The 15,707-nt window shown below is 44.3% G+C and overlaps 1 protein-coding gene across 6 annotated transcripts in view; it reads right to left on the reverse strand.

The window, feature by feature from the left end:
• Positions 1-15,707, reverse strand: part of LOC146045988 (uncharacterized) — a 40,570-nt gene that overhangs the window by 20,173 nt on the left and 4,690 nt on the right. For 2 of the 6 annotated variants that reach the window (XR_014465710.1, XR_014465711.1), the window contains exons 1-2: positions 9,428-10,556; positions 8,105-9,136 (exon numbers count right to left, since the gene is read on the reverse strand). Coding sequence is in view for 4 of the 6 variants with exons in the window: in XM_083165143.1 (XP_083021269.1) it covers positions 8,074-9,136; positions 9,428-9,429 (1,065 nt within the window). In the remaining 2 variants the exon portion in view is untranslated. Of the gene's footprint in view, positions 1-4,230; positions 9,137-9,427; positions 10,557-10,747; positions 10,909-15,707 lie in introns of those variants that run through there. The other 4 variants (XM_083165145.1, XM_083165144.1, XM_083165143.1 and 1 more) reach the window with 4 other exon arrangements.

The following is a 15,707-nucleotide window of genomic DNA, read 5'->3' on the forward strand; positions in this document are numbered from 1 at the left end:
CCAACCTTTTGACTGTAGACCTAGACATTGTAGACCTAATATACCGTAACCGTCTAGTGTGTAACCACTACAGCACGACCTGGCAAACCACAGCGCGCATGGGAATAGCCATAAATGATCAATTGTGCCATAGCACGATATATCATTCCATTTGTATAAGACGTCTGATGTATTATTACTTAGGCTGTCCTGCCGGATAGGCACACACATCAATATGTGTGTACCCAGCTACTTGAGGACTTAAAAGTCTGCTGAACTGTATGTGCTTTAAATAATCTTGTTCTCCTGAGGGGCAGGTTATTAAAATCATCTCAAGATCCAAAAGTGCTCAGAAAAGAAAACATATCAAACAGAGACTGCAGTCCAGGTCATGCAGCTGGGACTAGGCTGCTAAGTGGATTTGCAGGATAATTTTGAGCAATCACTCCCTAATATACTGTACTGCAAATCTTCCTTTATTACTCTTCTATGCAGTGCTAATAAGAAAGTTCTGTGAGTCTCCCAGACACATGAGCTGGCTCCCTGTTTTAGATGGGTTCCTGGGTATCACCCATAACATAATTCTATATTGGGGGCATTTTACAGTGATAAAATTCCAATTTATGCAGGGAAATTTGTAATCTAGGTCCAGCATGTTTTATATTTGGAGATGTGAATTGTGAATGCAAAAATTACGATAGATTGTAAACTTGTGAGCAGGGCCCTCCTACCTCCATGTCGGTGTGTATCTACCCAGTTTGTTTAATCACTGTGGTCTCCAATTGTAAAGCGCAATGAAATATGCTGCGCTATATAAGAAACTGTAAATAATACTAAGGCGTCATTGCAGCGGCAAACGCATATACCAGTAAACCATGTATTTTGTCATCGCAAGATATGTGCTGTATAAAGTCCTATTAACTTAATTAGACACTCCAAAAGAGCCAGGTTATATATGCAAATGAGAAATGTTGTTGCTGAATGGTAATAGACTAGTTGCTAATCGTGAAATATGTTTGCTCTTAGCTTTGTCATTTTCTTACTAAGAAAACTTACTAAGAAAACCAGGTAGCTGTATATCATGCCAATATGTTAATGATTTTTACATTGATCAACATATCAAGTTGATTTATGCGCACAGTAAATAATCAAATTAATTCTCCCAGGTGAGTATTTGAAGTTTATGACTTTAATTTCAATGCTACAAACTGTTTGTAATTACTAAGTGATGTTGCCACATTTTTATTCTTCTAGAATTCTTTCAAGCAAGAAACCTTAAGGTGCCCACACACTAGAAAGATCAGCGATCTTAAGATCTGCGCATAAGTTTGCCTTGAAATCTTTTATCCGTCCTGGACAAAAGATTTCAGGCAAATGCACATCTTCACCAAAGATTTATCTTAAGATCCCATGTGCGTTCCTATTGCTAATGCTGTGTACACACGGTGAGATTTGACATTAGATTTTGACTATATAGTCAAAATCGCATGCAGATCGTATGCATATCGCACAGGTTTTTTACCTTGCGATCCCAATGCGCGCTCCCCTAACAGCACAAATCGAAACCCAGATAGACAGGGCAGCAATGACTATATAGTGCAAATCTAATGCAGATTGTATGAATTGTATGTAAAAAGTACAGAGATAGCAAAGATTGCATAGCACTCGAAGTCGAATAGCAAGGGAATCTCACCCTGTGTACACAGCATAACTCTTCTGATCTTTCATTTAGCATGTAAGATCAGAAGATTTAGCAAAAGATCAGCGGGATCGGCCGATTTGTGGTTAGAATCTGGTCGGTCGGAAATCAGACGACTGGCAAAAAATCATTCTAGAGTCTGGGCACCTTTAGAGTGCGGTGATCCAAATTCTTAAGGTGCCCACACACTAGAAAGATCTGCGATCATAAGATGTGCGCATAAATTAGCCTTCAAATCTTTTGTCCGATCTGGACAAAAGATTTCAGGCAAGCGCACATCTTCACCAAAGATTTTTCTTAAGATCCCGTGTGCGTTCCTATGGATCTTTTGTTAAATCTTCTGATCTTTTGTGCAGCACGTAAGATCAGAAGATTTAGCAAAAGATCCACGGGAGCGAGCATCGGCCGATTTTCGACCGATTATCGGTAAATATCGGCCGATGTATCGGCCGATTTATCGAAAATCGGCCAATCGGCCCAAAAATCGTTCTAGTGTGTGGGCACCTTTAGGTTTTTTTAGGAATTGAGGACGAGAGGATTATCCAATTAGGCAAGAGCGTAACTACCATAGTTGCAAGGGGTGCAGCTGCTATGGGGCCAAAAGCTGAAGGGGACCCATCTTTACTGTATAAGTAATATGTTTTACATACATTTATCACCATCAGTTGCTAAAAAAGGGGGCCCTTACAAACTTTTGCTATGGGGCCTATGAATATCTAGTTATGCCCCTGCAATTAGGAGTGCAAGTTTTTCAGCTGAAAAAACCAGACTGACAGCGCAATTTAATACAGGTGTTAGCCTGCATGTTTAGTCACGGTTCTAAGGGTATAATCCCTAAAAGTGCTACTTATTAGTATTGGATACTCCCTGGCAAATCCACTAGCCACAGTCAATGATTGCAGCTAACTGGAGACCACCAAATGTAAGATGTTACATTTGATGAGGGATTAAGGGGAAACAGGACACGTTTTAAATGCAAGTAATGCAAATTTCTAATTTACTAGTGCAATTACTGAGAGAGGTGCATTGTGTTTATTGGCATTGTGTGTTTTTCTATTCTCATAAACAATAAAAGAATATTACAGAACGTTCCCACTTACAAATGCAGGACGCTGCAATATAAACTTTGTAAACATTTATTTTACCACATTAGGGTGTATATGGTGCTTGTTTAGTTTCACGGCGCCACTGCCCCCAGATCGCATTGTATGCAAATCGCACGCGATTTGCATGCAATGTGATTTAGCACATTCCCACTATCCACGTCAGCCCGAAGTGTGGCGACCATAGCGAGCCCCAAGGTACGCGTCCTCCCGACCTGTTCATACCCCCACTATCCACGTTGGTGTGGAGTTGATTTTATAAAGTGTAGTGAGCGCAGCGAGCCTGAAGAGTGGCAAGGGGACGTGGAAAATGAGCCCGAAGCGTGGTGAGCCGCCGCGGATTATTTGATGTGTATTCCGCATCCGCTCGACATGCTTCGGGCTCGGTGGCTCACCACACTTTATAAAATCAACTCCACGCTGACGTGGCTAGTGGGGGTATAAACAGGTCAGGAGGACATGTACAACGTCCCCTTGCGGGGCACGCTGCACTTGCCACACTTCGGGCTGACGTGGATAGTGGGGATGTGCTAAATCGCATCATATGCAAATCGCATGTGATTTGCATACAATGCATTCCTGGGGCAGTGGCGCCGTAAAACTACACAAGTACCGGGTATACTTACTAAACAGCATATTTTTAATAATGATGATTTCTGGTAGTTTTGTCTGCAGGATTTAAAATGCCAATAATACTGAATACACAATGAGTCGTGTTTGGAAAACCTGATGCTAATTAAAAGATACTACTATTTCTTTATGTACACTACTGTTTGCACAAAAGCAGTGGCATCACTAGATCGGTGTATTACGTGCAGAACCCAGCTACATTGACGTGAAGAAGCCTATCTAGTCTCCTGGTGCAGCCCAGCAGCTCCAGACACCCACAGTGATGAAAACAAGGGTTCAGGCTGTGAGGCCACTCCCCACTGGCTCTGTAGCCACTCCCCTACTTACAAGGCCACGCCCCTTCATATGAGAGGCCACATCTCTTTTGAGACGGTGTGCGGTAAGGCCGTGCAAACTGTATTTGGCTGCACCCGGAACATTTAAAGTTAGGGATGTGCTAAACATGAGCATTTTGGTATTTAGAAAGGATTCTGTTATATAGTTCAGGTCTGACCAACATTTGGCTCTCCAGCATGCTTTACCATCTGATTGGTGGGAGATTATGCTGGAACTTGTAGTTTTGCAACAGCAGAAAGCCACAGGTTGGTCAGGTCTGCAATTGTTATTTGTGGATCCAATCTTATATTGTGGGGAGAAGATGCCTTTGAACACTTCACAATTATCTATATTTATTACATTTGACAAACCAAAATATAATTTGATCCTTATATAAGTCCTAATATTACGTAAAGAGTATCCAATTAAACAATATGACATGAAAATTGCACTTTTCATATTGACTTTATCAAATATTCACTGTCTTTTTTGGGGGGGGGGGGGGCAAATATATGTACCTAATGGTGCTGTCTGGCCATCTTACTGTCTATGCCTCAATATGGTGCACTGTCCACCCGTCTGTCTGTCCTTGTCCCCCGTCTTCCCATGCCCAATCCGTTGTCTGTCTGTCTGTCTGTCTATGCTCCCCTGCCCCCATTCTGTGCTGTAATCGTGAAGTAGATCTCCTGCTTGCTCTCCCTCCCTTTCTCTCTTCCCCTTGCTCAGTTATGGTTTCTCTCTCCCTGATGCTCTCCCTCCCCCTGAACGGTACATTTACTAAGATCTTAGCTCTATTGAAGATGGGATGTTGCCCATAGCAACCAATCAGATTCAATCTATTATTTTCTAGAAGGGATTAAATAAATAAGTAGAATCTGATCGGTTGCTATCTTCAACAGAACTCCTATCTTTGTAAATTCACCCCGACAGTCTATTGCTCTCTCTCTCTCTTTCTCCCTGACTCTCCCCTTTCTCCGTCATTCTCGCTCTCATTGCCTGTCTCTCTCCTTGATACTCTCTCACTATCACTTGCTCCCCTCTTTCTCTCACCCTCCCTCTCTGATATTCTCTCTCAATTCCAGTAGCACCTCACTCGCTTTCTGCACCCCTCCCTTTCTCATGCTCACTCATTTTCTGTAATTTCCTTTTTACATGAAGCGTCCTCTTTCTCCCTGACCACCTCTCTCTCTCTCTTGTCTAGCTCCACCTTTCCCCCTACACCCTCTTTGTCTCTCACTCCCATCACTCTTTTCTTCTCCCCCAGTAAGGGGCATTGTATTGACAGCAGTGGTGGTGCTGGGGGGTGATGCGGAAGGAACCCTTTGAAAATGTTGCTATGGGGCCCACAAAACTCTTGCTATGCCCCTGATATGGAGTATATTTACTGAAGTTTGATTTTGGCCAGTGTCAGACAATTATTGATCGCTATTGATAGTTTTTAAAATCAGTCTTAATCAATGTTGGGCTTCCAGGGTAGAACACACACATTTTCTACCATTAATACATTTATATAGAGAGCTTAGGGACAATCCACTATTTACAGCACCCCAGTCAATTTAACATCCTTACAATCTCCTAGCTCTAAATAGAGTTAATGAAAGTTACTTGGCACCTAATATATATTATTTCTAGCCTACTAATTTATGCATTATCGACATTCTTGATTAGATATATTTTTTGGCTGCATATTACTATTTTCTATTTGATTTAGTTGATTGTGATTTTTTTTGTGTAGTTTTATTGTGTGTAATACACCTGGCACTCCCTCTGTCTGCCCCGTTTTGTCTCTATTTTATTACATTTCCTTCTTGTGATTATATATAATATATTTTCATGGATATGAAAATGACCAATAAAATAAATTAATATGTTAGTAAAAATGTGTTTTAGCCCTGGAAGAATCAAACAACATATGCCAAAAAAAAAAAAAAATCGTCTCAGCTAAAATCAACCTTTTGTAAATGTATACCTATGTGTTCTTGCCCGAAAATGTGGTCTATGGGGGGTGCAAATAACGAGCTGCAAATGAATGGTCTGAAAAGAATATTGAATTGACTGAAATAAGCCAAATTCCCCCCCCCAATGGAAAAAAAAACAATTTCAGGCACAATGAATTCCCTCTATAATTTGGGACTGAGACAGAATTTGGTGATAAAAACATAGGGAACACGGTTTCAAGATAATTGAAAAAAAAAAGGCATTACAAAACTGTTTTGACTGAGTATTGTATAAAGGTGTATATCTGTTCCATTTAACATTTTTCCAATTCCTCCAATTGTGTAAAATACCCCTTACTCAGAATCGTGTCAGTGCATGCACCTATTCCGTTGTGCTTTCCCCCGACATTTATGTGCGTCTTAATTTAAAAAAAATCCTATCTGTCATTGCAGGCTAAAAACAAATGCTGCACATGTGTAGTGATAAATTAAATATGCATAAATCTTGTCTATGCTCGCTGTAAAGGACAGCCATGGGTGAATAAGTCTCTTATACATATTCATGAGCTGCAATCCACATGGTGCATTGGGAAGTCTTGCACAACAAAGAAATGTTATCTTTGGAACATTAAACAATAAATTCCTAATAGTCTACCTAACAGTGTTATAGGGAATGCCTTACATGAAGATCAGATCACATGATAAATGAGACTGCAGGAACAGATTATATTAAGAATTTCAAAATCACGCTCTCCCCTGCTGTTACTGTATATGCTAATGCAGTGGTTCCCAAACTGTGTGCCTAGGCTCCCTGGGGTGCCTCAGGACACTTGCAGGGGTGCCTTGGGTTGGTGCACCAGGATCAATTCATATTATTAATGGTCAATGTAACAGGCAAAGCTAGTGCTTGTGGCTGCCAATCATAATATATATGGATAAACTGGAGCAAATCCTGTCCCTCACCACATAACTGTGACATATACACACAATGCACTTCATTTAATTTTTTTTTCTCTAAATTTCTCAATAAGAAACATTTGGCCTCGGGGTGCCTTGAAAACATTTTGATTGCTCTAGGGTGCTGTGATTCAAAAAAGTTTGGGAACCACTGTGCTAATGTATTACATAGATTGCCACTTCTGCATCCATTATAAAGTAGCCGCTATATTTCGGTATATACCCTAAAAGATAAAAGACGCCCACCTCACCCATACCTTACTGGAGTATTCAGTATTCCCATTTCCTACACAGTTTATGAAACAAAAGGGTGTACTACGACCTTTGAATCAATATATATATATATATATATATATATATATATATGTATATAATAAAAACATTAATGACCTATGTTCAGCACTACAATATGTACATTATTGATCTCATAATTAGCTATTGTAAAATGTCACAAAACCCTACATTTCCTGTTCAAGTGTGTTGCTGCTTGTCAATTAGGAAGCTGCCCCAGCTTTTACCCTCTCTATTGTGCAGTTTCCTACGGATGATGGTCTGTCTGCCCCAGCTTTTACCCTCTCTATTGTGCAGTATCCTACGGATGATGGTCTGCCCCAGCTTTTACCCTGTTTATTGTGCAGTTTCCTACAGATGATGGTCTGTCTGCCCCAGCTTTAACCCTCTCTACTGTGCAGTTTCCTACAGATGATGGTCTGTCTGCCCCATCTTTTACCCTGTGTATTGTGCAGTTTCTTACAGATGATTGGTCTGTCTGCCCCACCTTTTACCCTGTGTATTGTGCATTTTCCTACAGATGACGGTCTAGTGTGTTTTCTTACATTCCTCCTGTCTTATTATAGAAAAAAAATATGTATTCCAGTATGATGGCTGCTATGTGCTAGCTTTATACAACCTTGAATACTATGTTAAAATCAACTACGTCATACTAACCAGTCAGTAGTTAACAAAGCATGTTTGCAAGGCTGCTTAACGCTGATGCAGTGTATGGAATCTCTTGTTTCATAGTTACCGGGTTAATTATCTAAACTTTCAGGGCTGGTGCTTGTTTTTAATATAATGTATAATCAAAAAAAACCTAATGAACCTAATACTTTTTTGAATGTGACCGTTATAGTTTACAAACATAAGTGACTGTTTAGTTTACAAACATAACACCAAGACAATTACCCCAATCATTGATCGGAGGCAAAGGAATATTGGCCATTGATTTAGGTCAAGTGCTGAATTTGTGTGTGTATATTTTTTCATCATTAAGACAGTATATTAAACATATTCCCATTCGCTGCTTCCCTTTCTCCCGCTGTCTATGTTTACTACAGTTGATAGAGGTCTAAATCCCACCAGTCATTTAACTATGAACACAATTCTCTCACCACTCTCTACAAACTCTGTGGAGAGGTAAAGAACCAAGTGTACATTGGTGGATTTGTGTGGCTTAATAAGTTTGGCTGTAATGGCCTGCATACCCGTTAGCATATTTCTCGTAGTACTCAGCGGGACTGTAGCCTGCTGCTCCCAAGCTATACTGAGAGAAAGCAGAGGCGTAGGCTTGGCTGTAACTCTGGCTGTAGGCTTGAGAAGCACCATATGGATCAGCGTACTGTGCCATTACTGCTGCCGCCGCTGCTGTTCTTCTCCCTACTGGGCTTCTGTCCCTGTATGCTGGAGCCAAAGCTGCACTTAAGGACGGTGGAGCTGGAGGGGCTGCAGCTACAGGAGCTGCAGGCAGGGCGGCAGCGGCTGCAGCCACCACCGCTGCTGGATTGAGGGCTCTATCATATGTAGCACGAGCTCCAAGTCCACTTCTGTCATAGAAGTCATATGTGTACCTCTCATAGTACTCCCTCTCATACCAAGATCGAGGTGGAAATGGTGAGAAAGGAGCAGGTGGTGGTGGAAGACGTCCACGGTGAAAGTAATACGCTGGTGGTGGAGGATGTGGAGGTGGTGGAGCTGTTGGGGCTGCCACCACAGATCCAGAGCCTAGCTTGGAGTTCTTTGGTGCATTGTTGCTCTTGGACAGTGTCACGAAAATCTTCTGGTCCTCTAGAGGCGTGTCATTAAGGTGCAAAATGGCATCCATGGCTTCCCGCTCTTTGGCCATGTGCACAAAGGCATAATTTTTGACAATGTCACACTCTACCACTTTGCCAAACTTCTCAAACAACTCCTTCACTTGTGATGTAGTAGCCCTGCTTGAGACATTCCCCACATATATTTTGGTGGCATTGCGTATCTTTGATGTTGCATATTCCACAGTGAGATGGGAGCCATAAAACTCCTGTTTGTGCAGCTCACCTATAGCGCGGTGGGCATCTTGCTCACGTTCCATATGGACAAAGGCATAGTTTTTGAGGATATCACACTCATTTACCTGACCATACCTTTCAAAAAGCTTCTTTAACTCCTCAGGGGAAGCAGATGGTGACACACCACCAACAAAAATCTTCACCATGGCTCGGGGGTAGTGTCTGAAGTTACACCAATGCTTTCTTCCCCTTTCAGTCAAAACAAGAAATACAATAACTAAATCTTTTATAAATACATTTTGTTCTTTTTAATTAAAGGATTTGTTTTCTTTTTTTAGGCCAATATTTAATTTAGCACATGAACAAAGCAGAAGCAGATAATAATTATGATTATCAAAAACACAAAAAAGTATTTCAGGGAAACTGTGAAAGTAACACCTAGAAATGCGGACGTGTGCTGCTACATCTGAGTCATGTTTTACAAAGGACATATAGTACATCCAAATATAAATCAGCCCCAAAGCAGTTAGTAGGATCTACATCTTGAAGAACAGACATAGACACTTGTAGGGCTTGTTCCTGTATTGTGCATCCCTGCAAGTTGCCCAGCTCCAATCCTCTCACGGCATCCCTGCAAGCTACCCAGCGCCCATCCTTTAACGGCATCCCCGCCAGCTGTCCAGCTCCCATCCTCTCACAGCATCTCTGCAAGCTGCCCCACTCCCATCCTCGCACGGCATCCCTGCAAGCTGCCCCGCTCCCATCCTCTCATGGAATCCCTGCAAGCTGCCCAGCACCCATCCTCTCATATATCCCTTGCCCAGCTCCCATACTCATACAGCATCCCTGCAAACTGCCAAGCTCCCATCCTCTCATATATCCCTTGCCCAGCTCCCTTCCTCTCATGGCATCCCTGCCAGCTACCCAGCTGCCATCCTCTCATGTCAACCCTGAAAGCTGCCCAGCTTCCATCCTATTATTGCATCCCTTGCCCAGCTCCTTTTTTTTTATAGCATCCCTGCACCCATCCTCTCATGACATCCTTGCAAGCTGAACAGCTCCCAACCATTTATAGCATCCCTGCATGCTGCCCAGATCCCATCCTCTCATTGCATCCATTCAAGCTGCCCAGTGCCCATCCTTTCACGGCATCCCTGACAGCTGTCCAGTGTCCATCCTCTTATGTCAACCCTGACAGCTGCCCAGCTCCCATCCCCTCATGGCATCCCTTGCCCAGCTCTGATCCTCTTATAGCATCGCTGCAAGCCCCCTGGCTCCCATTCTCTCACGGAAATCCCTGCCAGCTGCCAAGCGACCATCCTCTCACAGCATCCCTGCAAGCTGCCCAGCTCTCATCCTCTCATTGCATCCCTTGCCCAGCTCCAATCCTCTTATAGCATTCCCTGCAAGCCACCCGGCTCCCATTCTCTCATGGCATCCCTGCAAGCTCCCCAGCTCCCATCCTCGCCAGGCATCCTTGCCAGCTGCCCAGCTCCCATCCTTTTATAGCATCCTGCAAGCTGCCCGGCTCCCATCCTCTCGCAGCATCTCAGCAAGCTGCCCAGCTCCCATCCTCTCATGGCATCCTTTCAATCTGCCCAGCGTCCATCCTTTTCTGCACTGTGTACCGTCCAGTTGTCTCCCCGCCCTCCTTTGTTCTGATCCTGTCTGTAACCTAAGTTTTGCTATTTGTTTCTCAATCCTGAATCCCCCTCTCTCCCCCCCCCCCTCATTTGTCTCCTTCTACATGTCACCCTTCCCACCACGTTTACTCTCTGCAGCCCATACCCACACATCAGTCACAATTATGTCTCCCGCAGCACTGTCCTAGCAGCCAAGTCTCCTCAGTCACACACTCACCCGCTTCGCTTCTTACCGTCAGCTCGCCGCCTCCAAACAAATCCGACACACCAAAGATGGCCGGTCCGCCCTGCCACACGCCGGCAAGGCTACCGTCCCCTGGCAACGGCTACCCAATCACAACCTGCGGATACCCGGCTGCTCCGTCGGGGCCCCGCTTGCGTGATCACTGTTTTCCCTTCTCCCAGACACACACACACATGCATTACTGACTGTCCGCAGTGCTGTCAGCAGTGTCACTGCATAAGGGAAACTGGGACTATTCCTTTACATTATGTTACTGGATAAATGCCAGTATAAAAATCCCCCAATACAATAAGTGATTTGAATATTAATGTTCCCACATTGCTCTTTAATACATAATCTTTTACACAGAATAAATAAGGTCTTGTGACCAGTGTTCTTAACAATATTAAAATGTTGCAATTGCTATAAATTCTGAGGGTGGTTTTATAAATAAGGTAACAAGTCCTCTCGTGTGTAAACTCAATTTTATTATAATTTCCCACCAGGTCAGAGCAGGTAGACCACTATATGTAACACATATAGCTCCCAACTTTCAAGACCACCGCAACAGGATGCCTGCTAGGGATGGCCATCGACCATCAATGATTCAAAATCATTGATGTATTTTGCCTCGGGATGCCAAATGGGGGGGGCGAGCTGATGGAGCCAGGCTGATGGTGGGTGGGCCCAGGACGGAGACGGATGAAGCCAGGGTGGGCGGGCGGCCCCTGGACGGAGGCGGATGGAGCCAGGATGGACGAAGCCAGGACGGAGGCGGGCTGTGTGTGCAGCCTGCGCAGTGTGACCTCTGACCTCGTCACGCTGCGCAGAGTCAAAATCCCAGGATTGGAAACTCCAATCCAGGGATTGAAATCCCAGTGTTTTGGCGGCCAGGATTGGCCACCCTAATTATGACCAATGTAGAAAAGTTTTGCTATTGATGGGAGCGAACCCTCCATTGATGGCAAAGCATAACCAATTTTTTTTTAATCCAAAATAAATGGATGAGGCACTAGTTAAAGCCATCGATGGTCATACATCACATAGTATCAGGGGCGGATTCAGGATAAAATGACAGGGGGGGCACCATGATAAAAAAGTGTTTGGGTGGGGGAGGGGCGGTGTTAGTGGTGCCAGTGTACATGCTAAGAGAGCGGTAGGAGAGGGTGGGAATGGAATTAAAAATAGGCCCTGGCATTTAAAGTACGCAGGCCCACTATGGCGACAAAAGTGAAGGATGTAGTTGTGCGCGCGCTCCGGAAAAGGGTGTGTGGCTACTCAACAGGGGGCGTGTCAACACCATATACAACTTCTACACATTATGCAACAAAATACTAGACACCATTATACTTGCCCCTTACACATGATGCCAAATGGAATGAGCCAAAATTGACATAATGCCACACGGATTAAGCCAAAATTCACATAATGCCAAATGGATTGTGTCAAAATTCACATAATGCCACACGGATTGAGCCAAATGCATAAAATGCCATACGGATTGAGCCAAAATTCACATAATGCCACATGGATTTAGACAAAATTCACATAATGCCACACGGATTGAGCCAAAATTCACATAATGCCACATGGATTGGGAAAAAATTCACATAATGCCACACGGATTGAGCCAAAATTCGCATAATGCCACATGGATTGAGCCAAAATTCACATAATGCCACACGGATTGAGACAAAATTCACATAATGCCACATGGATTGAGCCAGAATTCATATAATGCCACACAGATTAAGCCAAAATTCACAATACGCTTCATAAACAGGGACATTGTCCACCAAAGGCGCACATTAAACATTTACACCATAATGTCCATTACACGTTAAGTTACACGCCATTATGTCCATTATGTGTTATGCCAAACACCATAATGCCTATTAAAAATTATGCTACATAAGTGCTGCTTCTCTACATGCTCATCGCCAAGGGTTCCATGCTCATTGCCAGAGGTTCCATGCTCGTTGCCATGTGGGATTACATGCTCATTGCCAAGGGGGAATACATGCTCGTGGTAAATAAGGGACAGCCGCCGCCAGGCAGAAGTGATAGCCACTGACAGTGGCAGAGCCTGGCTGTATTTAGAGCACTGCAGGTCCCGGCTATTTGAAATAATACCCCTTTCACACCAGAAAATGCATTCCCAGGTTGGCCCCTTTTACACCAGCCTAGTCCCTGCCTTTTCTGGTGTGAGGGGGAGAGAAAACCACCCATTCCCCCTTTAACCAGTTATCTCATTTAGGGGCAGATGTATCATAGCAGCGCTTATCGCGCCGCTATGATACTTCCTGCTTTGCCTCAATAGCGAGGCGAAGCAGGAAGGGACATCGACAAGATGTATTAACATCTTGTCTGCCGAAGCGGGGGAGCGTTAACTCCCCCCTTCAGCGATGTCCCTTTCTGGAGATAGCGCATCAGTTAATACTGATGCGCTATCTCCTGTCCCCTGGCCGGCCGCACTGGGCATGCGCGGGATCTCGCTGTTCACGCAAGATCCCCAGCGCAGCCCAGACCTAACAGCAGGGACAGCGCTGTCCCTGCTGTTTAGATAGGGCTTCGCCAGCCTGATGCTGGCGAAGCCAAACCCGGCTTCGTGCGGAACGGTCAGCGATGCTGACCGTTCATACATTCGGCCTACTATCATTTTGATAGCAGCGCCGATCTGGACAGGGGCGCATAGCGCCCCTGTCTATTACCGCATCCCGGCCGCTTCATACATGGGGGAGAAGCGGTATCAGTGCACATAACGTGCGCTGATACCCTTCTCCCCCATATCGACACATCATACATCTGCCCCTTAACCGGCTATATCTTCGGAACCAACTGATCCATTTACATGAGACAAGTATTATATTGAAGAACTTTTGAGTGGGCTTTGAATGATTTTGGTCCAGTGAAACTGGAACGTTTGGTTCCAGAGTAATCTGTCCTCAAAAAACATGAACAGCCATGAAATTACATTTCAAAAATAAAAAAATCGGTTTACACGCAATATCTCTGGAACTGATTGACCGATTTGGACCAGCCTGGTATCATATTGAAGGCCCAGCGATTTGGAATTAAAAGAAATCAACCCCAAGCTTCTGTGATGCCAGGGCGGGAACTGGCAGCCGTTGGAATCGGGTGGGGGTCGGAATTGACGGGTCCCATATTATCCTATGGGGAAAAAACGTTACAGGTTTGCCAGGCGATATCTCCGGTTCCCGGGGGGCTAGAGACACAGGGCTGGGCTCGTTGGAAAGCCCTGGTCCTCAGCTACAAAATAAATGACAGGGGGGGCACGTGCCCGGGTGCCCCCCCCCTGAATCGCCACTGCATAGTATGCTATTATCGATGGACATTTGCACTATCACCATCAATGGCAACCATCAATGTCAATAGTGTCGATTGCCATCCCTAACGCCTGCTTGCCCCGAAGCGGGGATAAGGGGTGTGGCTTGTCAGATAGAAATGAGGCATATCAGAAAGAGCATGGTCTCAAGGTGTACGGTGATAACGTTATGTCATGGAGACAGATTTGGGTTTGGCCTTTGATAACAGCAAGACAGATGTTCAAGATGAGCAGCGACCATGCACGTTGACAACAGATTTAAATTTGTACTGCATTAAAGGTCTGATTTCAGGAGCTGTGACGGTACAAGGGGTGCAGGATTGAAGAGATGCCCACAGGGCCAAATTAAGGCTTGGTGAGGACCAGGCCACTTAACAAAGGTGGACCCATGGGGAATTGGGGTGTATAGAAGGTTTTTCCAGACCTCCAAAAATGCTCTCTATCTGGACTTCACTCTTAAGGTCCCCATACACTATACGATTTGGGCATGATTCCACTCAATTTGGATGAATCGGCCCCTGAAATCGGCCCAAATCGCACATATAGACATCCCCTTTGACCCGGTGCGCGATCCCGTACGCATCGGATCGGAGTCGGGAGGTCAGATTAAGGTCTTATTCTAGTTCACTCTTTCTGACAAATACCTTCTTAGATGGACAAAACCATGTGCACTGCAGGGGGCAGATGTTACTTGTGCAGAGAGAATTAGATTTGGGTGGGGTTTTACTTCAAAGTGAGATCTATATTGCAGTGTAAAAATAAAGCGGCCAGTATTTACACTGCAAAGAAACAAAATAACTCACCCAAATCTAATTCTCTCTGCACATTTTACATCTGCCCCACCTGCAGTGCACATGGTTTTGTCCATCTAAGAAGAATTTTGTCAGAAAGAGTGAACTAGAGAAAGGCCTTAAATCTTATGTGCAGCACAGAGCCGTTCGGGAAGGGGAGGAATCTGCTGCCATCAGCGCACCAGCGGGAGCAGGAGGCAGCGCAGGAAACCGGGCAGGAGAAGAGAAGACGCTGCTGGGCAGGGAAGTAGCGCCAACGGTGGGAGAACAGGACTTAAAGAAAAAAGCCCATATAAATGAATGGGAAGCGATTGGCTGAGAGAGGTCTGTGGGTGCCCATTCATTTGTATGGGCTTTTTTTTTTTTAAGTCCTCTGCTGGTGCTGCGGTGCGCCGCTGGCAAAGTCTTCTCTTCTACAGCCCAGTTCCTTCAGACAAGTCGTCCTAATGTATGGGGGCCTTTAGGGCCAGATGTATCAAGCTTCAAAGAGTGATAATGTCTATGAGTGATAAACAACCAGCTCCTACCTGTCATTTTTCAAACCCAGTCTGTAACATTGAAGTTCGCAGCTGATTGGCTGGCTGTTTATCATTCTCCATTGTATCACTTTTTGATGCTTGATACATCTGGCCCTTAATAAATATTTGGTGTCACCTATGTTGAACTATTTCATTTATAATAACATGATTTCAACACAGGAGAATGCAATCATAAATTGGCCATTATTCTGGTTCACTCACAGAGGTAAATTCCTTCTTAAATGGACAAAGAACATGTGACAAGTGCAGAGAGAATTAGATTTGGTGTGGGTTTTACT

This window comes from Crinia signifera, chromosome 11 (genome assembly GCF_055691185.1).
Source record: "Crinia signifera chromosome 11, ASM5569118v1, whole genome shotgun sequence".
Classification (NCBI taxonomy): domain Eukaryota; kingdom Metazoa; phylum Chordata; class Amphibia; order Anura; family Myobatrachidae; genus Crinia; species Crinia signifera.